Source organism: Gigantopelta aegis, chromosome 7, assembly GCF_016097555.1.
Source record: "Gigantopelta aegis isolate Gae_Host chromosome 7, Gae_host_genome, whole genome shotgun sequence".
Classification (NCBI taxonomy): domain Eukaryota; kingdom Metazoa; phylum Mollusca; class Gastropoda; order Neomphalida; family Peltospiridae; genus Gigantopelta; species Gigantopelta aegis.
The window spans coordinates 39,409,963-39,433,149 of record NC_054705.1 but is presented as its reverse complement, the minus strand read 5'-3'; the positions used below and the strand labels follow the sequence as shown (position 1 = coordinate 39,433,149).

Below are 23,187 nucleotides of genomic sequence, written 5' to 3'. Positions count from 1 at the left end.
TTGGTGCCAGTCCCTAGCCAAGTTTCTTGCAGGCAAATAATATCTGGCTTGATGTTACTAGTGCTAATGAGTTGTATGAGTTCGGCACCATGTCCCATTGAATGGAGGCCTTTGGCGTTCCACTGGAGAACGTTGAGGCCCTTATTTCCTATGTTTAGATTTTTAGCGGGGGCGTATGGAGACTTATCTCCCATGGCCCAGACCCGAATATTGAGTTTTTTATAATTTTTATTTTATAAGTTGGTTGAGTTAAGGTTATTTTCAATTAGTGCTATTTTAGTAACTAGAGTTTCTATGACTAATTTAAGTTGGTTGACCTCTTGGTTGGTTGAAGTTTTAAGTTTCTCAGCATATGAGCAGCCTGCTGTGACTGCGGTTGCTGGCCTAACCGTTGTAGGTTTTTTACTGCTGGTGGGCGAACTATCTGGTTTATGGTTATTTAGTTGGCGGAGCGCCTTTTGGTAGTGGTGGTACCGGGTATCATGAGCCATATGGCGGCTGAGGCAGTTAGGGCACTGCATCGGCCTTGTACAGGGGGAGTTCCGGGAGCTCTTCTCATGTTTCTGCCCACACCTGTGGCAGGTAGGGAGTTCTTTATGGTGGCGGCATTTAGCCGCACCGTGTCCCCATTGTTGGCAATGTTGACACTTGCTTGGTTTCCTTTCAAATGGAATGAGCTGGTGAATCCTATCATTTATTTTGATGGTTGGTCTTTCCGACTGTGGTTTAGCAAGGAGCTGAACATAGCCGTTGGACCAAGTGGTTGCTTCCTGAATGCCGAGTTCTGAGTTGTTTTCTTTTAGTATTTGAGTAGAGGTGGTTTTGGCCGGCAGTGGATAGTGTTTCAAATCCATTTTGTTGCAGCAGCCGGCTGGACGGCCGGTCTGGCAGAGTGCCCTACCGGTCGTGTATGAGTTGTATTTTCACATTGAAGCTGTGGTTGGCTTCTATTTTTACTTGATTTACAGGGAATTTCCTTGTAAAACGGTCCCGGTCTTTTGGGTGCTGGTCCACTGTTTTTGAGCGCTCCTGCTGGTTTTTTATTGTTAGCTACCCTAACTTTTTTAGTGGGGGTTTCGCTCCCTTTTAGTTTGCTTATTTTCTGGGCTCCTGGCTTTACGCTTATTTCTAACTACGGCCCTGAAGGGGGTGATAGTGATGGGTGTGGTAGTAGTTATCACTGTGGTTGACTTAGTTACCGGGTTGGTGTTCATACTCTCTTTGTTAATCTGCCCTGAGTGGGCGTTTCCTGTCTCTTTCCTAATCGGTTTATCTTTTTCGCTAGTCACGGCAGACGCTGTTGATTTGATGGCTCCTGAGACGTCTGCTAGAATGACATTTCGGCTGTCAGCGGTAAGTTGTTTGGAGGTCCTTACATTGACGTAGGGCTGGCCATCTTACCTGCGATGCTATGTTCGGTGGCGGACGTTGTGACTTCGGTGGGGTCCGCCGTGACCGTTTGACTTGAGCTATGGGCCTGGGCTGGCATGGTGGATTGAATTATCGGCGCGATGTCAGTTTGGGTGGTTTGCTCTTTGTTGTCACTAAAGTTGATTTTCCGCTGAAAGCTTTTTTTTATTAATGGCTTCATTGATCCTTGTGTGGATTTCTCGACCACACTGACAACTCTGTTTGTAATGCGATTTGACCACTGGGAGGGGGGTTTGAATAGAGTTAGCAAACGTTGGTTTCGTCCCGGGGGGGGGGGGATTGAAATGGAAACTAGTCTAACTGTAGACGTATCCTGGCTGTTTGGCTCTGCGTTAAACTCAAATAGCGTGTCCAGGTTTACAAGTGCTTCCTCATCGCCTTTGATGAATGTTTCACCATTGGCGAGACGAGTATGGAAGATAACCTCGGTCACGTTATTTTGGGTTTTCTCCTCCTGAATGGTCGCTACCGCCTGTTGCCAGTAAAAGTACTGGTAAAGAATTGGGTTGGTCTGATTAAATAGGACTTTTCTAATTCCAACTAATTTGTTGGGCATCGGTGATGCTCCATGTTTAGTAGATCTCCTTTCCCGTTTAACTGCCCTAAACTGTGGGTTGGAATTGGTTACTGGTTTCTGATCTCAGGGTTAACCGTTTCTACATCTGCTTCTCCATCACTATCACTTTCCTCATCGGAGCTTATATCTACTGCTAGATCGGGGGAGCCTCTACGTTTGATAGAGCTCCGTGGGGTGTTGAGGTTTCCTAACTTAGTAGCAGAGTTAAGCGCTAGCTTGATGGGCTAATTCAGCGGCCCTAAGTTTGGGACAGGTTGGAACGAATTCCACATTCTCGTCTATTTGGTATGTAACCTCACCGACGGGACAGGCCTCCAAGGCGGCCGCCCGTGGTTTCGTGGTCGATGTCCTAGTCATTGGGGTTGGGGTAGGTGGGGGGTGGGGGATCGAGGTGTGTCCGTCATTTCTAACAAGGTTTCTACATTTGGTATAAGACCATTCATACTCTCGGTTTGTGGTGGGCTAGGCCCGGCTACCTGGCTAACTATGGATTGGGTGTTAGTGGCTTCCATTTCGATTGGGTTTTAATCTAAATGTTTGGTACAGTATGTTAGGTGAGTATACATTAGTTAGGCTGGTTATTATGCACTAGAGAGCGTAACACACTAAAATATATGCACTTGCAAAGATCCAGAGAACTACAGATAATATTAAATGTCTAAACTGAAAAGAACAAGTACACAAAATGTCAATGGAAAATGCTAACTATTACAACAAATGGCTTACCTTGATCCTTAGTACAAGAACTGCTCCTATTTCTATGTCCACCTAATCCGTAAGCGAGAATGATCTGGATCTGAGCTGTACCATATTTATATGGGACCCGACTCAAATCGGTTACGTATGCATCTAAGTGGATATTTGATTGTTATAGGTTTTAATTGCCTATTATTTCTTTATGCCGTAACAGTTTAAGAAGCTTCTGGCATGTTTGTTACTTATTGTATTGCTTATCGTTGTTGGTAGATCGGATTCGCCCTTAAGACCTATTGTAAATTATATTCTGTGTCCCATTTATTAGCTGGTTCAGCTGATTGATGATGTTGGCAGGTTTTAGTTAATGTTTAGTTATCCTTCTTGGCAGGTTTAATGTTTAAACTGTAATTAGTGTCATTCATGCTTGAGTGTTCTATTTCGATTCTTGTTTAACTTGAATATACTAAGTTTGCCACTATGACAGTACCCCCGTGCAATATGTAGCTTTTGTCCTCAAAAGGTGAAACAATAACGTAATATTCATAAATACATAGATACATACATACATACATACATACATACATACATACAAACATACTTCAAGCCACCAGAATCATCAATTTGAAGAATCCACTTCCATCACATGTGTTGTGTTCCTGACAGATTGCAAATCCATACAGTCACTTGAAGAAAACCTAGTAATAACAGTTCAACAGGGATGCTGACCTTTCTCTACACATACAAGTTGTAGTCCAGTGGGTTCCTGCACATTGTGGTATTGCAAGGAATGAACATGCTGACAGGCTGGCAAAGGAGGGAAGCATAATGGAAAAGCCAAATCATCCTATCTCCTTCATGGAGACAAAAAACATAATTAAGAGAAAGTTCCGATGCACCCACGCTACAACCAAGGATCCAATCCATCATCTGGAGAGATACCAAGAGACAACCATTTTCAGGCTAAGAATTGGTCACTGCCATCTCAGATTCCATATGTACTGCCTGAAAGTGGCACACTGACGAATGTCCATGTCAAACAGAACCACAGTCCTCATTGCACATCCTGCAATTCTGCCCCCTCTACAATGAAGCCAGGATAAAACACTGGCCAAATGGAGCAACACTGGCTGTCAAGCTTTGAGGTTCCAAAGAAGACTTGACAGAGACAGCGTTTTTTATCACCATAAGCAGACTCCAAATCTAAAGCATGATCAACTGTAGCTTGAACACAGAAGAAGAAGAAGATATTGTATTAGGAAACATGCTAATGCTGGTGGGGAAACAGAGTCTCCTTAAGATAGAGGAGGCAGGATGTAGCCCAGTGGTAAAGCGCTCGCCTGATGCACAATGGATCTAGGATCAATTCTCGACGATGGGCCAATTGGGTTATTTCTCTTTCCAGCCAGTGTTCTATAAATGTGGTAACAAACGCCGTGGTATGCACTATCCTACCTGTGGGATACTGGATATAAAAAATCCTTTCAGCCAATCAGAAAGAGTAACCAGTTACCTTTCGCATTACCTGTGTTGTATGGACAGGACGTAACTCAGTGATAAGCGTTTGCTTCATGTGTGGTTGGTTTAGGATCGATCCCCGTCGGTGGAACCATTGGGCTATTTCTTGTTCTAGCCAGTGCACCATGACTTGTATATCAAAGGCCGTGGTATGTGCTATCATGTTTGTGGAATGGTGTATATAAATTATTCATTGCTACTAATGGGATAAAAATGTAGTCGGTTTCATCTGTGACTATATGTTAAAATTACCAAATGTTTAACATTCAATAGCTGATGATTAATAAATGAATATGGTCTAGTGGTGTTGTTAAACAAAACAAACTTTATATACTTTGTGGAGCGCGTAGGTTAAATTGGATTTGAAAACCAACAAATATTTATTCATATTAGTATTACTGCCAAACAGCTATATAGAGTTGCACACGAATCACTACACATTTTCACATGGATTACAACTAATTTTGAAGGTAGAATGATGGAAATACATGGTAAAAAGGTCTCAGGGTAGCACATTTCCCCGAATATCTCTATACGTTTTGTCCGAATTTGAGCTTTTGCTCCAGTACTAGGGTGAAGTTGTCTTGTACGCCTACAAATAGTAGGACAGTGAAAAACGCATTGAGTATGCAGACAATTATTTTCTAAACAATAAGATATACTGACGTCCGAAAGAAACTTTACAAGGCTTGAAATCAGAGGCGGATAATTATAATTTTATAATATATTAATTTTCATTTTTTTACGATCCTCCTCCAAACCTCCCACAAAGTTCCCTTGACATTCCACTTCATGTCACTGCCTCCCCCCCCCCCCCCCCCCCCCCTAAATGGATTTTCTGGATCCGCCACTGGAAGTTGTATTAGAGAAAACCAACAAACGGTACGGTGGGATATGAACGTATCATAAATTTCAACATCTAATCGTCTTTCTTTACTATAAGAGAGTGTTTCCCATTTGTAAAGTATGTTTGGTTTCTTTGTGGATTTTTTTTTTTTTTTTTTTTTTTTGGGGGGGAGGGGTTGCTTTGTTTTGCTTTGTTTTGTTTTTTAATTTCCGTGAGTTTTTTTTTTTTTTTTTTTTTTTTAGGTTTCAATGGCGACTGCATTACAGAAACCATCTACAAGACATGCACGGATATTCTGCCATTTTCTTCTATTCTGTGTATCAGGAATTCTGCTGCTTTATATGATTGGTGATAGAACTCGGTTTAGCGAATTGTCTAGCATTTTCAAACGTCCTTCAAGACTACATGCAAATGCAAGTGATAATTCTCAAGTAGGTTTCAGTAAAACCGCATTTCAGCACACAGACAAATCCACAGAGGAACAATTGAAGGAAAGTAGTATTATTCCGCAACGTGACGTCACTAAGGTCAACTGCAGCGGGTTGACAGCCGGAAGTAAAGTTACTCTGCAGGAAGTAAAACAGCTTATGAGGAATGTCAAGCGACCGAGTATTCCCGACTCTTATTTCACAACAGCTGCTAAAGATTGTAAAGTGTTTCGTCTAAAAAGAGGCTACATCCTTAAACCAATGACGTCAGAAGAGGAAAACTTTCCAATAGCTTTCAGCATTCTTATGTTTAAAGACGTCAGCCAGGTTGAACGTCTTTTACGTGCCATTTATCGCCCACAGAACTATTACTGTATTCACGTGGATAAAAAGGCTTCAACTAACATATCTTCTGCCATTCACAGCATCTCAAACTGTTTTAATAATGTGTTCGTGACCTCACGATCTGTAGACGTAAAATGGGGGACATTCACCGTATTAGAACCAGAATTAATCTGTTTGCAGGAACTGTGGAAGTACCGGAAGTGGAAGTATTTTATTAATGTTGCTGGACAGGAGTTCCCACTGAAGACGAACTACGATATGGTGAGAATACTAAAGGCTTACAATGGTGCCAATGATATTATGGGGACATCCAAACGGTAAGTACAAATTATATTCCTTAGTTCATTAGTGGATGGTTGTGGGTTTTTAAAAGTATTATTTGTATGTAACATATATATATTTATCGATCTATCTATCTATCTATCTATCTATCTATCTATACTGACACACAATGAAAACGCAAAAACAACTTTTCATTGCAAATAACGACAAACTATTAATGAATTGATGGATAATGTAATATGATATTAATGACTGGTATTCATGAGATACATTCACATGGAAACATGGCCAGTTATCATCAGTAATCGAGTTGCATTCGTAATCGAAAAGTTCACACACACACACCCCCCCCCCCCCACCCCCACCCCACACCCCATATTAAGGTCAGTATCTGGTGTGTCCACCATTGGCCCGTGAGCATGCGTGAAGACGACGGAGAAAGGATTGGCATAAACATCTCAAATAAGCCACAGGAATGTTACTCCACTCCTCCTGCAACGTCTGTGCAAGCTCAGCGACATTACGCGGTGGTGGCTGGCGGTGACGTACACGACGTCCTACCTCATCCCACGTGTTCAATTGGGTTCAAATCCGGTGAAACGGCGGGCCAGTTCATAACGGTGATACCGGCTTGTTGCAGGAATGCCTGGGTAATTCTTGCAGTATGTGGACGGGCAATGTCTTGTTGAAACAGAAGAGGGCTTCTTGGTCTTCGGTGACGGCGCAAAAGTGGCTGGAGAACTGGTCTTAGAATAACGTCAACATAACGCTGGGCTGTAAGGGCATCGTGGACAATGGTGAGATCACTCCTAAAATCACAGCTGATTGCCCCCCATACCATCAGACAACCGCCGCATCCGATCACGTTCCCTCACACATTCGTCAGCGTACCGTTCATGGGGTCTCCTGTACACACGTGCTTTTTCATTGGCAAAGGAGACAGAGAAAACAATGCTCCGGTAAAAGGCTTATGGATAATTACCATTCTGGAGAGGAAACTGTAGTCTCGCAGCACGATGTCGCGCTGTCATGATGTTACCGTTGTACGGGCGTCTGCATCTGAGTCCAGACGTTCTGAGTCGACGGATGACCGTCATCTGATGGATAGGCCTTCCATAACGTCCTATCGTGTTGCTTGCTGTCATCGTCGCAGTTCTGAACCGGTCACGGAGGTGGTGTCGTCAAATCTGCCGATCTTGGCGTGGGGTCGTAACGGGACGTTGACCAGGTCGAAGTCGATCACGGACACTCCCGGTCTATTGATGACATTCAACAAGTCGTCCAATAGTTGATGGATGGACTCTGAAGGTCCTAGCAACTTGGCTTCTAATAAAACAAGTTTAAAAACAAAGGTTAAGTCACCGTTCGTTACAGAGGGCAGGGATCCAAAACCTTAAATTCGGGCAAAAATGATAGAGATATTCGGTCAAAATGTGCTAAACTGAGCGACGTTTTTTACCATGTGTATTTCTATCATTTTACCCTCAAAATTAGTTGTAATCAATGTAAAAAGGCGAAGTGATTCATTTGCAACCCTGTATAGCTGTTTGGTAGTAATGTTATTAATATGATTCATATACTTTAATTTTAAAGCGGCAGTATCCGGAATATTTTTTTATTATTTAAGCATATAGAACAGAAAATCCAATTACAGTTGGTGCATATATGACGCCGCACTCCGCATTGATTTCACTACGCTGGCTTATCCAGGTCAAAAACAAAGCCAGTATTTTGAAAGTGGGACACTTTTGACGGGCTCGTACCGATCTCGGTTTTCACATTTAAAGGAGCTCAATCACGGATTTAGTGGGCCTTGTTTCTCTAAATATGCATTATAAATGGAAATTACATTCATTTGGAATACCAAACCTAGTTACTGTATGATCCAAAAAAATTAATCGAGGGAATTCCACGACACGCTTTATTTTTAAAATTTGGAAGTCTTCTTGTAAAAAGTCATAAAAATACGGAAAAACAGACTCGTAGTGATGAAGCTATATATACGACAACCGTATAATGTATTTGTGGATTTTATATAAACGATCGCCATGTATAGAGACTTGGCAAATGAGGGCCGGCTATATACATGGCAAATAATACAAAATATATTATTTCATGACGAAAATAACCGTGAATACGCTGAAATAAAATAATAAACAGTCGGAACATAACTCACCATTTATTAATATTATTATTATTATTATTATTATTATTATTATTAGGCGCGTGTGCAAATTATTTTGACTGGTTCGCAAAGTGGTATTTCGGTTTTAATGTATAGCGTAAAAAAAACAGTGTACTGTTGCATGTTTTGTCGTCCAAAGGTTGGCTAATTATTACTTAACCCAGTTGAATCCAGTTCTACGTGCAGGGACAAGTTCAGCCTGCCGTTTGTGCGTGTGTGCACGCACGTTAACGCGACATTCCTGAGTTTGCTGCAATGTTTAAGATGTTATCGACTAACAGAGATTTTTTAACGATTGTAATTAAATATCAAGTATATTTTTCTGCATAAAATATCAGTGGCTGTATATTAAACATGTTTCTGATCGTTCTAATATTTGTACTGGGTTAAATTTCTTTTTATTTCCGAAAATATATATTTTTCGTACGTACGAAATTATTTGAAGACGAAACCCAGTTTGGGCTTCTTACAAATATTAAGACCACCAGTAACCCATTAAATACACAGACACTGATATTCTAAACCAGAAAATATATTTAATATGTAAGTTTAATTGTAGAAATATTTTATTAGTTGGAAACATCTTACAATGAAGCAAACTCAGGAATGTCCCTTTAATCTTGCATTTTTATAGCCAAAACTCCTCCAGATAAAACACCGCCCCTCCACTCCAAAAAGGTAATAGTAGGCTAATAATAATAATAATAATAGTAGTAGTAGTAGTAGTAGTAGTAGTAGTAGTAGTAGTAGTAGTAGTAGTAGTAGTAGTAGTAGTAGTAATAGTAATAATAATTATGTATTATTATTATTATTACATGTATTATAATGTTGGTACAATCACGTCGCGGTGGGGTGTGGTGGGTGGGGGTGGTTGTTACAGAAACGTTACATAAATTTATAGGGGGACCCGGGAGTGGTCTAAGCTTTACTAGTAGCCTATAAAAAAATGTATTTTGAGTTTTATTGGCCTTTGCAATTTTGAGCATTTGAAATGTGACTAAATACAGCAAAATAACGTTTTAGTCATATTTATTTACGGTAAAATTAACTTTTTTACAAAATTTACGTAAGCAGCCTCAAAATTGCAATCAGTGAAAAATTATTAAGTTCAAGCCCTGTTGTTAGTTTGTGTACTGTCCGTAGTTAGTTTCTCTTTCAGTTAATCTACATCAGCCGCTGATAATTTGTAATTGTTATTTTTATTTAGTTATTTATTCATCATCATCATCATCATCATCATCATCATTATTATTATTATTTATTATTTATTTATTTATTTATTTATTATAATTAATTTGTTGTTAGTACTGTAGGGACAATATGACACTATTCATATATCTATGGAAAAAGTACACAAAGGGGTCCGCTAAATTCATATACTTCACCACCCCGTCCCCTGTTCAGAAAATGCAATGTTTGTACAGTACTTAGTATGTATTCCTCCTGTTCCAGATGGTTCGGTAATATGGATCAATCAAATACATGCACTTATTTACCGCCTATATAAATTTTTGCTGTGAATATAGCCAGCTCTCATTAATGGAGGCTATAGACACGGCCTTCGGATATATAGTCGCATCGTATACCGTTTAGTTCAGAGTATTCTTTAAAAATGTAACAATTCCTATCCCAAGTCAGCTGTTATGGCATATTTTGTATAATAATGAATTTGACAAGGTGGAAAATGACGGTGTTTATGATCCAGATGTTTAGAGTTTTTCGCGTACGACTAACGATATATGTACCTATAGAAAGAAATGTTTTATTTAACGACGCACTCAACACATTTTATTTACGGTTATATGCCGTCAGACATATGGTTAAGGACCACACAGATTTTGAGAGGAAACCCGCTGTCGCCACTACATGGGCTACTCTTCCGATTAGCAGCAAGGGATCTTTTATTTGCGCTTCCCACAGGCAGGATAGCACAAACCATGGCCTTTGTTGAACCAGTTATGGATCACTGGTCGGTGTAAGTGGTTTACACCTACCCATTGAGCCTTGTGGAGCACTCACTCAGGGTTTGGAGTCGGTATCTGGATTAAAAATTCCATGCCTCGACTGGGATCCGAACCCAGTACCTACCAGCCTGTAGACCGATGGCCTGCCACGACGCCACCGAGGCCGGTCAAATTTACCTATAGATGCAAAGGCCTAACTAGTCGGGATTGTCGACGTTTAACATGATTCTGTTACTAAAATAAATTAATGTATAAGCTTAATATCATTCAGTACATCTTTTATTAATTTTTAATAACTTATTTTCATTGGTTTTTTTTTTCTTTCTATTTACCCTACGTCGCAGAGGACGGTCAAGCGTTCTCGTTACACGAGCTTGGTAAATCGTTTTGGCACTGCGGTTATTCGGGGAATGCCCGTCACGTGACTCAAAATAATACGTCACACCTCTGCTCTCCAAATAGCTGTTATTTTTCTCAGAATTAGGGACCGTACCCATAATTCAATTATTTTTATAAAATATCAATAATAAGTGTGATATGGTGGTTATATAGATGGTTCAATAAAGTACTTTTAGGTACAAATCAAATGTATATATTGTCATATAATATTTTGTTGGGTCAGTAATTAGGTCAACCATCCGTGGCAGAGCGCGTTTAACTGTCTTGATTGAGGGGTCGTCTCATATCTCCAAAACATATTTATATCCATAGAGGTATAGTACAACGCCTTTTCAAGGGTCGGTGGGTGGGGGATTTGGCTTGACATTTTGACAGTGGCCAGCGGTTGGCATACGCGTTACATATAAGGGGGTGTTACTAATTACGTAACGCTCTAGGGGTAGAGGAAGAGGGTACTGTGTTCAAGACTATATGTTATTTTTATTCATTACTCAGACCTAAAACGGTGTTTTTTGGAAATGCGCGGTCAGTCTAGGATCGATCCCCATCAGCGGGTATATAAAAGACCATGGTATGTGATATCCTGTCTGTGAGATGGTACATATAAACGATCTCTTGCTAAAAAAAAAAAAATGTAGCGGGTTTCCAAGGCGCGTGTGCAGGGATTTCAGCGGGGTTTGGGTTATAGACTGTGTTGCGCGAAGTTTATATGGGGCCATGCTCCCCCCAAAAATATATTTCAATTTTTTTTAAGCTTGGGTAAGTAAGGGTTTCGACCTCCAATACCCTCCCCCTGCACATGCACCCGATTCCTCTCTAAGATTATATGTCGAAATTACCAAATGTTAGACATCCAACAGCAGATGGAAGGAAGGATAGGATATGTTTTATTTAACGACGCACTCAGCAAATTTTATTTACAATTGTATGGGGTCGGATGATTATTAAATCAATATGCTTAATTTTTAATGTCATTAAACAACCCCCCCCCCCCCCCCCCAACTTTATCCTTTCCAAACGAAATAATATTTATTTGAATTTGTCGATTTTAATACGTAAAATTAAGAAGTGAAAACGTTCATTGTCTACTTTAGTATATTTTATTTTAAAAATATATACATGATTAATGTGTTACTAGTATACAAACTAAACTTTGAAAGTTCTACTAACACTTTATAAAATATCAATTCTGAAATAGGAAGGTACGACTGTCGATAATACGTTGTCAAGATCAAACCGGTTTTAACTAAAGACTCTAGTACCGTATCCTCAATCGAACGTTCTTCGTACAGCGCAAGATTTCTCTTTTAATTTTTTGAGACGAACCCTACAATTTGAAATTGGCAAACGCACGTGTTAACTGAAACTGACAACAGGCTGTCGTTTGTACTTTGCCGAGCTATGGCGGCACAGGCGACGAATCAAGCGTATACGTTTGACGATATCCGTTCATAGCGAACACACACGACTTTTTAAAAAGTGCATTTGAGCTTGTATTTCACATTTGTACATGATGTTATAATATGGTAACCAGAGAATGTAACTTTAACATAACGACACATTATCAACTACTTACTAATATCACGTTTTTAATGAAACATACAACTGTTTTGTTTAAACTTTATTACCGGAAGTAGTATTTTATATCGAAATATTACGATTAGAACAGTGTAAAATTTGGAATTTTTCCGATTGAACGCGGAAAGGGGCGAAACGTTACGAAATGTACCGATAAATGTTCACTTCGCCAATTTTTATCATACTTCGCTGCTTTCTTCTGGGAAGGGAGAAGTCACTTCTACTTTTTCAATTCTAGATTAAGACCTGATGAATAAATGTTATTATCCAGATTCGGTAATTCTCTTTTAATTCGTGCAAAAGCCAGCCTCCTCCCCCCCCCCCCCCCCCCCCCACTCCCCACCCCCTACAAAAACCGTAGCCCGTACACCTATGGTCACTTTGTTAGATTGTTGTGCTATTTCCCTTGGTAATTTTACCGGTGGCAATAAAGTTGTTATCGTTTCTTCCAGGTATCTCGAAGGTCGCTGGAAAAACGCTGGAAAACCGCCGCACAACATCCGGCCTGTGAAAGGATCGGTTCACGTCGTGGCGAGTCGGGGATTTGTGGACTATCTTCTCCATAACCAGACTTCCAGGGACCTTCTGGAGTGGGTGAAAAAAACGTCAATACCCGACGAGACCTATTTCAACACACTCAACCACAACCCGCACCTCGGCGTGCCGGGCTCCTATAAAGGTCTGGTACTTTCAAGAGTGTTTCGTCATTCATTATATTATATTTGTCCACGGAAACATCCGAGTTGGCCCCAATACGCTGCTAACTACTACACAGTGGCGTAGCGAGTGTCGGTTGCCCCTCCTCCCCATCCCCACCTCCCACCAACAGTAAGTTGCCCCACCCCCATATAAAATTGGTAATCGGTATTATCGGGAACACTCGTGAATATAATATAATAGAATAGAATAAGAATAGAATAAGAATAAGAATAAGAATAAGAATATGAATATGAATATGAATAGAATAGAATAGAATAGAATAGATGTTTGACGACACCCCAGCACGAAAAATACATCGGCTATTGGGTGTCAAACTATGGTAAAGGCAAGATATTAAGTGATGTTCCACTTTAATATAAAAATTCAATAGCTAAGGACTACTCGTTAAATGTTCCGGTAAAGCCGGTCTAACCCTTTCATGACTAAAGAGACTGTCCTGGGTTTGCAGCCATTGTAAGATGTTTGCGATAACACAGCCTTGTTGGCGACTACTATTTCATACTAAATATATTTTCTAGTTTAGAATACCAATGTCTGTATATTTTTGCGGTGGTATACTAATGTTTGTAGCACTCAGTTTTTAATTTTATATGTGATATATATATTTTTTTTTTTTCGTACGTACGAAATTATTGGGATGTAAAATCCGGTCTGGACTACTACAAGCATTAGGACAACAACTAACACCTTGTAAATACAGACACTGATATTTTAAATAAAAAAATGTATATAATATGTATGTTACGTCATCTAAAAGGCTCAATTGGTCAAAAACATTTTACAATGGTTGTAATAAGTATTAGTTCTGCTATCCTAATAGGACTTATTTGGGTGGGGTGGGGTTGAGGGTGTTTCTATTCACCCTTCCACCCTTCATCAGTATGAGACATAAAATAATAATGTTAATAATAATAATAATAATAATAATAATAATTGTTTCATCACAATTACATTTTAAAAACATTATTATTAAAGAGATAATGTAGATTTAATTTTGTTTTAAATAAAGGCAGATCAAGCCAAGTAAACGTAAATAAAATAATTATATGTTACAGCCAATCGAAAAATAAAATAAATAAATACAAAAAGAAATGTTTTATTTAACGACGCACTCAACACATTTTATTTACGGTTATATGGCGTCAGACATATGGTTAAGGACTACACAGATATTGAAAGAGAGAGGAAACCTGCTGTCGCCATTTCATGGGCTACTCTTTTCGATTAGCAGCAAGGGATCTTTTATATGCACCATCCCACAGACAGGGTAGTACATACCACGGCCTTTGATATACCAGTCGTGGTGCACTTGCTGGAACGAGAAACAGCCCAATGGGCCCACCGACGGGGATCGATCCCAGACCGATCGCGTTTTGCGAGCGCTTTACCACTGGTCTACGTCCCACCCAACAAATAAATAATAAATGTGTGCGTGTGCGTGTGCGTGGCTGGCAGGATAGCTGGAGGTATAAGTATTCATTGGTTTATGGGATCAATCCCCGTCGGTGGGCACATTAGGCTATTTCTCGTTCTAGCCAGTGCACCACGACTGGTATATCAATGTATGTGCTATCCTGTCTGTGGGGTGGTAAATGAATGTGCTCTAGTGGTGTCGTAAGATAAAAACACACTTTCTGTCCATTAGTTTATTTATTTTGAATTTAATTAATTTTGTTTTACTTTTTTTTCAGTTAAAATTATTTTAGATGGACCACGCAAGCCATCCTTGGGTAGATATACGATCTGGGCTCCGCCGTGTCATGGCAAGTTTGTTAGAAGTGTGTGCGTTTTTGGGGTCGGAGATTTACCGTTGTTGGTGAAAGGGAAACAACTCTTTGCAAACAAATTTCACCTGGATTTTGAGCCTTACGCTTTGGATTGTATCGAAGAATGGCATTACAACAAAACACGAGATGAATATTTAGGTGTTTCAAATTTTGACAATAGTTACTACAAAACACTGGATTTTGTAATTAACAAAATATAGTTAATTCCCTCAAAGCTTTAGGTCACACAAATTAGGGCACAGCCGGGGTGTCTTTGTTAGTGCAGTAATTTTACTGAAGAAGGAAACCGGCCTCGGTGACGTCGTGGTTAAGCCATCGGACGACAGGCTGGTAGGTACAGGGTTCGCAGCCCGGTACCGGCTCCCACCCAGAGTGAGTTTTAACGACTCAGTGGGTAGGTGTAAGGCCACTACGCCCTCTTTTGTCTGACTAACAATTAACAACTAACAACTGTCCTGGACAGACAGCCCAGATAGCTGATGTGTGTGCACGCTGTCCTGGGCACAAACCTCAGCTATCTGGGCTGTCTGTCCAGGACAGTGGGTTAGTTGTTAGTTATTAGTGAGAGAGAAAAGGGTGCAGTGACCTTACATCCCCCCATTGAACCCTTCAGAACTCACTCTGGGTTGGAGCCGGTACCGGGCTGTGAACCCTGTACCTACCAGCCTGTGTAGTCCGGTGTAATATACGACTGACAGGTGTAATACTAGCTCGAGTCACGTCCCCTTATTGATATTGATATGTAGGCGAAGGCTAGAGGAAATTATATGTAATGCATTGACAATCGTCGACAAGCAAATGGTCGCAAGCTACTGTGTCTAAAATACATAATAATTTTTTTCCTAAATCTGGTGCCACAGAGCTTTAGTTTGATTATTCTCGAGTCCAGTCAGGTCAGGTCAGAGGTGTTACGTGCACATTCGGAGCAAGTTGTTGTAACGCACGCCTGTCGTGGGCACAGGTGCCGGCCTTGGCCTGCTCCTCTGTCCAGGACAGAAAAAGTGTTGGGGGTGGGTGGGATTTATTGTAAGGGTGAGGGATGGTATTAGTTATATATCCGCGGTGTATATGTCGATTGAGGTTTAGCCACCTATGTTACAATTGTCATCTATGGGATTTGATTTGGTGGTATACACCCTGCAGAATATTTCACAGAGTTGTTACTACTACTTTGGTTTTATTTAAAATAAACAGGATTGAGTTTTAGCCACCTATGTTACTATTGTCGTCTATGGGATTTGATTTGGTGGTATACACCCTGTAGAATATTTCACAGAGTTGTTACCACTACTTTGGTTTTATTTAAAGTAAACAGGATTGAGTTTTAGCCACCTATGTTACTATTGTCATCTATGGAATTTGATTTGGTGGTATACACCCTGCAGAATATTTCACAGAGTTGTTATCACTACTTTGGTTTTATTTAAAGTAAACAGGACTGAAACTAATCTCTGTTCATTTTGCATTACTGAGTCAGAAACACATTTACATTTGTTTTCTCAATGTGTGTTGGTAAATACATTTTGGGATGAATTTTCGTAAATTGTTGACTGACATATATTCGAACATCCATAGTTTGTCCCTGGATCCAAAATTGATTCTTCTTGGAGGAACAAATCAAATCAGAACTGATGATGCTGGGGTTTTTGTGTGTGTGTGTGTGTGTGGGGGGGGGGGGGGTGTTCGTTTATTTGTTGTTTCTTGGTGGGTGGTTTTTTTTGGTTAGTTTTTTTGTTTTGTTTTTTTTGGGAGGGGAGGGATATATATATATATAATAATATTGTCATGGCTGTCTCAACAATTTTCTCAACTGTGTGCTGTGACATGGCCTTTTTCTCAAGTAATTTTAATATTGGACAAAACAGAATATTTATTTTTACATTTAGTAGTAATTATTTGCATATTTGCTCGTATTCTGTAATGTCTGGAACTATGCCATTTATTATAGTTATTGTTTAATGAAATTCTTAGTAGTGCAGTTTGTCGTGTCGCGCACTATAGAGAAAAACGAAATTGCATAACCATTGTTATTAGCGATCGTTTGGATGCACAATGCGATCTACATTTAGTTGTCTTTCAAAATAATATATTTATAGTGTATGAAACTATGTTTGTAAATAGTTGCCGTAATTTATTTATGTGATATTAGTATATTACGATCGCTAAATGTGTTAATTTAATACTTGACGTCCGTGTTTTGGTCTTGCGGTCTTCGACTTTATTTAATTCCCAAATTCCTGTGCATATAAAAGCTATGACACAATGTTGACATTAATATTATTGATGGAAATATTTTCATAATTGCAAAGTGTGTGTACTTACACACTGAAAACATCCCATGGGCTCAAAAATAAACCAGAGATAAATTTCCGTTTGATCGACTGTTTTGACATGGCTGCCGAGAGCGACCTTGCCCTTCAGTAAAGTTTATTTTCCTCCAAAACTTGTACGATCGATTAGCTATTTTCTTAGTTAAACGAACCCTAATATTGTTTGTACATTATGGCAAATCATTTTATTAATTAAGTGAGGTAATAACTGTAAAACTGATAACTGTAATATTAGTGCTTTTAGGAACTATACCATTGTACGCTGAGAACCTGTTTACACACACTGGTTGCTAAGGTCAGATATATCGGTACACAATGTTTGTAAACAACAGTATAAAAATGCTGTTTTTATAATATCCCTAAAGTCTTTTTCATTAAAACTACTTTATATTGAAATTAGACCAAAAAAGCAATTGTGTAGTGATAGTCTCGTCTTTATGCACATTAGAATTTGTTTGTATTATCAGCTTGAATTCCCAATGTATTTGCAATGCACCATATGTAGCGTCTTTTTGTGCCTATTAAATAATGCCGTTTTTACAATATTCCCAAAGGCTTTTTCATTAAAACTATGTTATACTGAAATTAGACCAAAAAAGCAATTGTGTAGTGATAGTCTCCTATTTATGCACAATGTATTAGCCATGCACAATAGCGTGTGTCTGTGCCTGGTCAATAATGTCGTTTTTATAAATATTCTAAAGGCTTTTTCTGTGAAATTGTTTTACGCTAATAAAAATACCATGCCTCGACTGGCATCCGAACCCAGTATCTACCAGCCTGTAGACCGATGGCCTAACCATGACGCCACCGAGGCCGGTCTCTGCACGTTTGAGTGCACAGTTCTCTTCAAAGGACGAGCACCCGATTGTGGATCGAGCATGGAAGCAATCACGACTTTACCTAAACATCCTTTCGACTCTGCCTTGTGCAGCGATACGATTTTTATAAACAAATATTATTGTCTAGGATTACTTCTTCTTTCTTCACATTTGTCTGTAACACAGTGTCATAACTTTGTTAAATAAAAGGGGGGGGTGGGGGTGGGGGGGGGGGGGGGGGGGGCCTTGATTTATTTTCCTTAATATAATCTCCTCGACTCTTCCCAGGGAGTGTGTTGAGCTATATCTGTAAAGAGGGGATCTGTCAATTAAAAGTGGTTTTGGCATCATGTATCCTTTATGACGTCATGCTTCAAAAGGTTGCTAGGCTGATGGTACCGTACTCAATTTTCGTGAACAAAACGGGAATAAATAATGATTTTGTTTAGTGTGTAGTCATTATACGAGGGGGTGGGGGGATTTCGCTCAGTCGGTTGAGTGCTCGCTTGAGGTGCTTGCATCGCAGGATCGAACCACCGCGGTGGATCCATTCAGCTGATTGGATTTTTTCTTGTTACAACCAGTGCACCAGAAATGGCCTGGTAGTTTATAAAACTTTTAGAGTCTAGACTCGAGACTCTAATAGAGTCTGAGACACTAATATCATGACAACGCCATACAAATTGCATGCACGTGACATCATTTGAGATGGAGTCTGGACTCTAAAGTTTTATAATCACGGGCCCAGGTCAAAGACCGTGGTATGTGCGTTCCTGTCTGTGGGTAAGTGCATATAAAAGATCAATTGCTGCATTAGGAAAAAATGTAGCGGGTTTCCTCTGATAACTACGAGTCAAAATTTACAAACGTTTCACGTCCAATACCCGATGATTAATAAATCAACGTGCTCTAGTGGTGTCGTGACGTTAAACAAAACAAACTTATTGTAAGATGTTTTCGACTAACAGCTCTTTCGCGACGGAATTTGTTTTGTTTTACCGGCCTCGGTGGCGTCGTGGTTAGGCAATCGGTATACAGGCTGGTAGGTACTGGGTTCGGATCCCAGTCGAGGCATGGGATTTTTAATCCAGATACCGACTCCAAACCCTGAGTGAGTGCTCCGCAAGGCTCAATGGGTAGGTGTAAACCACTTGCACCGACCAGTGAACCATAACTGGTTCAACAAAGGCCATGGTTTGTGCTATCCTGCCTGTGGGAAGCGCAAATAAAAAATCCCTTGCTGCTAATCGGAAAGAGTACCCATGTAATGGCGACAGGGGGTTTCCTCTCAAAATCTGTGTGGTCCTTAACCATATGTCTGACGCCATATAACCGTAAATAAAATGTGTTGAGTGCGTCGTTAAATAAAACATTTCTTTCTTTGTTTTTGTTTTTTCATAGACGTAACAGTACGCCTATACACCACGTCCGTTAATGTACCGGTCGTGGGGTACTGCTTGGGGGAGGACGGGGGGGGGGGGGGGACAAAACGTTCATCAGGGGTGATCGGTCTGAGGCGAGTACCACTGAACTACAACCAGCCGTGTAAAGTTGTTAACTCCAGCCTTGGGTTATTGGACTCAACCCAAACAGCATCTGTTCACCGCTTCTTCTATCGCCCGTCATCGGTTTCTTGGGTTACACAGCCTGGGAAGAAGAGGGCTGTTTTGAAAACAAACCGGCCTCGGTGGCGTCGTGGTTATGCCATCGGACATAAGGCTGGTAGGTACAGGGTTCGCAGCCTGGAACCGGCTCACACTCAGAGCGAGTTGTTAACGATCAATGGGTAGGTGTAAGCCGGCCACACCCTCCCCCCCTCTCTCTCTCTCTCTCTCTCTCTCTCTCTCTCTCTCTCTCTCTCTCTCTCTCTCTCTCTCTCTCTCTCTCTCTCTCTCTCTCTAACCATTAACTACTCACTAACAATTAACAACTAACCCACCTACTACCTAATGACACCATAACGCGAGCGATTCGAGCCATTATTTTAGAATTCATTGATTTTAATCGCCGTACCCTAACCACAAGCGTACGGCGCAACATATAAATATGTCGCTTCGCACTCGTGCGGTTAGGATGCGGCAATTGAAATAATGATTTCTAAAACGTGGGTGCTACCTGGCCAACCAGTGGCTGATCCAAAATATCCAGGGGGGGGGGGGGGGCAGTGACATGAGGTGGAATGCCAAGGGAACTTTGGGGGAGGTTTGAAAAGGGATCGTAAAAAAAAGAAAGAAAATTAATAATAATAAAATTATAACTATCTCAAAATTTAGGGGGGGGGGCGGGCCCCTTGGGCCCCCCTAGATCCGCCTCTGCCAACGAATTTCCATATCGGTAATGTTATGGTTAACATCTCACACTATTTGTACATTGATTGATTGATACCATTTCCTATTTCTGTATATTTCAGCGTTGTCACCACCTGGATATATTATCGCAACATGTGTATAGTCTGTAACATCTACAACCCCTGGGACTAGGGTCGATCCCCGTCAGTGGACCCATTGGGCTATTTCTCCTTCCAGCCAGTGCTCCACAACTGGTGTAACAAAGGTCGTGGTATGTACTATCCTGTCTGTAGGATGGTGCATGTAAAAGATCCCTTGCTGCTAATCGAAAAGAGTAGCGACAGCGGGTTTCCTCTCTCATTATCTGTGTGGTCCGTAACCATATGTTTGACGCCATATAATCGTAAATAAAATGTGTTGAGTGCGTCGTTAAATAAAATATTTCTTTCTTTCTTTCTTTCTTTCTTTCTTTACTACCAAACAGCTACATAGGGTTACAAATAAATCACAATGCATTTTTTCCTGACCAGTTCATTTTCCTCAGACCTGGAATGTCTCTATCGTTTTTTTTCCCGAATTCGAAGATATGCTCCAGCACTGGGGAGGGCAGTTGCCCTTACCCCACCGCTGACCCCCGACCCCCTCCCAATCTCCATCTCGTAGACTTATGATTTTTTAAAACACTTCATGGCATTCTTGAAGTACGTTACACAACAGTAGCTTGGGGCAGAACGGTACGTGCTGGGTTCAGCCAGGCTAGGATTTTGGAGAGAGAGAGAGTGAAAAAACAAATCTGCACCAGTGAGCTAAGACGGAGAGTACACCTCTTGAATAATATTCCTGTGAGTGCTGATATACGGCTGCGTGCGTGTGTGTGCGTCTTACGTCTGTGTCCCTCACCGACGACGTCATCGACAGAAAGTTATCGACTGCTACCCGTTCACGCTGATCCAATCATGATACTCTACGCGTGACATTTCGGATTATCCTTTCGGCCTTTTCTTCTGTTCTTTCTTCTTACCTCTCTCCAAGACTCTTTTCTGCGTGGGTTTTTTTTTCTTTTCTTTTCCATCTGGAGCAAAATATGGCAGCTATTGCGCCTGAGTTCTTGGAGAGGATTACGGAGGAGAGAAAGAGTTTCGTGGGAAACAGCCTGGATGTGCGCGTGAACGGACAACACCGGGATTAAGCGAAGAGAGCCGGGGGTGGTGGAGTGTTTTTCTCGTCCAAAATGGCAAGTCTGTGTACCGAAGCAGACGACAGGTTTTCTGATTTTGATGTCGAGAAAATTCTCTCCCGAGTTCAGAATCGACCTTTGACTTACTGTCGGAAAAAGCCGGTCTGTCAAGGTAGGCAAATAATTAATAAGTGTGTGTGTGTGTGTGTGTGTGTGTGTGTGTGTGTGTGTGTGTGTGTGTGTGTGTGTGTGCATCTTTGCGTTTGGCGTTCGCCTGATGCGCGGCCGGTCTGGGATCGATCCACGTCGGTGGACCCATTGGGCTATCTCTTGTTCCAGCCAGTGCACTACGACTGGGTTTTCTCTCAAAGAGAAATTTGTCAAAATTACCAAGTGTTTGACATCCAATAGCCGATGATTAATTATCAATATGCTCTAGTGGTGTCGTTAAACAAAAGGCAAACTTTAACTGTGCATTTGATTATGTGGATGGAAGGAAGAAAGAAAAAGTTAAAAGTTTGTTTTGTTTAACGACACCACTAGAGCATATTGATTTGTTAATCATCGGCTATTGGATGTCAAACATTTGGTAATTTTTACATATAGTCTTTGAGAGGAAACCCGCAAGTTTTTCCATTAGTAGCAAAGGATCTTTTATATGCATCATCTCACAGACAGGGTAACACATACCAAGGCCTTTGATATATCGGTCGTGGTGCATTGGCTGGAACGAGAAATAGCCCAATGGGCCCAAAGACGGGAATCGATCCTAGACCGACCGCGCATCAAGTGAGCGCTTAACCATTGGGTTACTTCCTGACCCAAAGGTTTTCTCCGATTATTTTGCTCTCTGAGTTTTCTCTCTCTCTCTCTCTCTCTCTCTCTCTCTCTCTCTCTCTCTCTCTCTCTCTCTCTCTCTCTCTCTCTCTCTCTCTCTCTCTCTCTCTCTTCTGTTTTGGGCGGGACGTAGCCCAGTGGTAAAACGTTCACTTGATGCGCGGTCGGTCTGGGATCGATCCACGCCGGTGGACCCATTGGGCTATTTCTTGTTCCAGCCAGTGCACTACGACTGGGTTTTCTCTCAAAGAGAAATTTGTCAAAATTACCAAGTGTTTGACATCCAATAGCCGATGATTAATTATCAATATCTCTAGTGGTGTCGTTAAACAAACAGGCAAACTTTAACTGTGCATTTGATTATGTGGATGGAAGGAAGAAAGAAAAAGTTAAAAGGTTTGTTTTTTTTAACGACACCACTAGAGCATATTGATTTGTTAATCATCGGCTATTGGATGTCAAACATTTGGTAATTTTTACAATAGTCTTTGAGAGGGAAACCGCAAGTTTTTCCATTAGTAGCAAAGGATCTTTATATGCATCATCTCACAGACAGGGTAAAACCATACCAAGGCCTTTGATATATCGGTCGTGGTGCATTGGCTGGAACGAGAAATAGCCCAATGGGCCCAAAGACGGGAATCGATCCTAGACCGACCGCGCATCAAGTGAGCGCTTAACCCATGGGTTACTTCCTGACCCAAAGGTTTTCTCCGATTATTTTGCTCTCTGAGTTTTCTCTCTCTCTCTCTCTCTCTCTCTCTCTCTCTCTCTCTCTATCTCCTCTCTCTCTCTCTCTCTCTCTCTCTCTTCTTTTTGGGCGGGACGTAGCCCAGGTGGTAAAACGTTCACTTGATGCGCGGTCGGTCTGGGATCGATCCACGCCGGTGGACCCATTGGGCTATTTCTTGTTCCAGCCAGTTGCATACGACTGGGTTTATCTCTCAAAGAAATTTGTTCAAAATTACCAATGTTTGACA

General features: G+C 40.8%; 1 protein-coding gene across 1 annotated transcript in view; it reads left to right on the top strand.

The window, feature by feature from the left end:
• Positions 1-491: 491 nt before the first annotated feature.
• The window catches only part of LOC121378076 (beta-1,3-galactosyl-O-glycosyl-glycoprotein beta-1,6-N-acetylglucosaminyltransferase 3-like), a 23,414-nt gene continuing 718 nt past the window's right edge, over positions 492-23,187 (top strand). Inside the window, exons 1-4 of the mRNA XM_041506176.1 lie at positions 492-582; positions 1,286-1,353; positions 5,525-6,156; positions 12,700-12,931. Coding sequence (XP_041362110.1) covers positions 492-582; positions 1,286-1,353; positions 5,525-6,156; positions 12,700-12,931 — 1,023 coding nt within the window. The remainder of the gene's footprint in view (positions 583-1,285; positions 1,354-5,524; positions 6,157-12,699; positions 12,932-23,187) is intronic.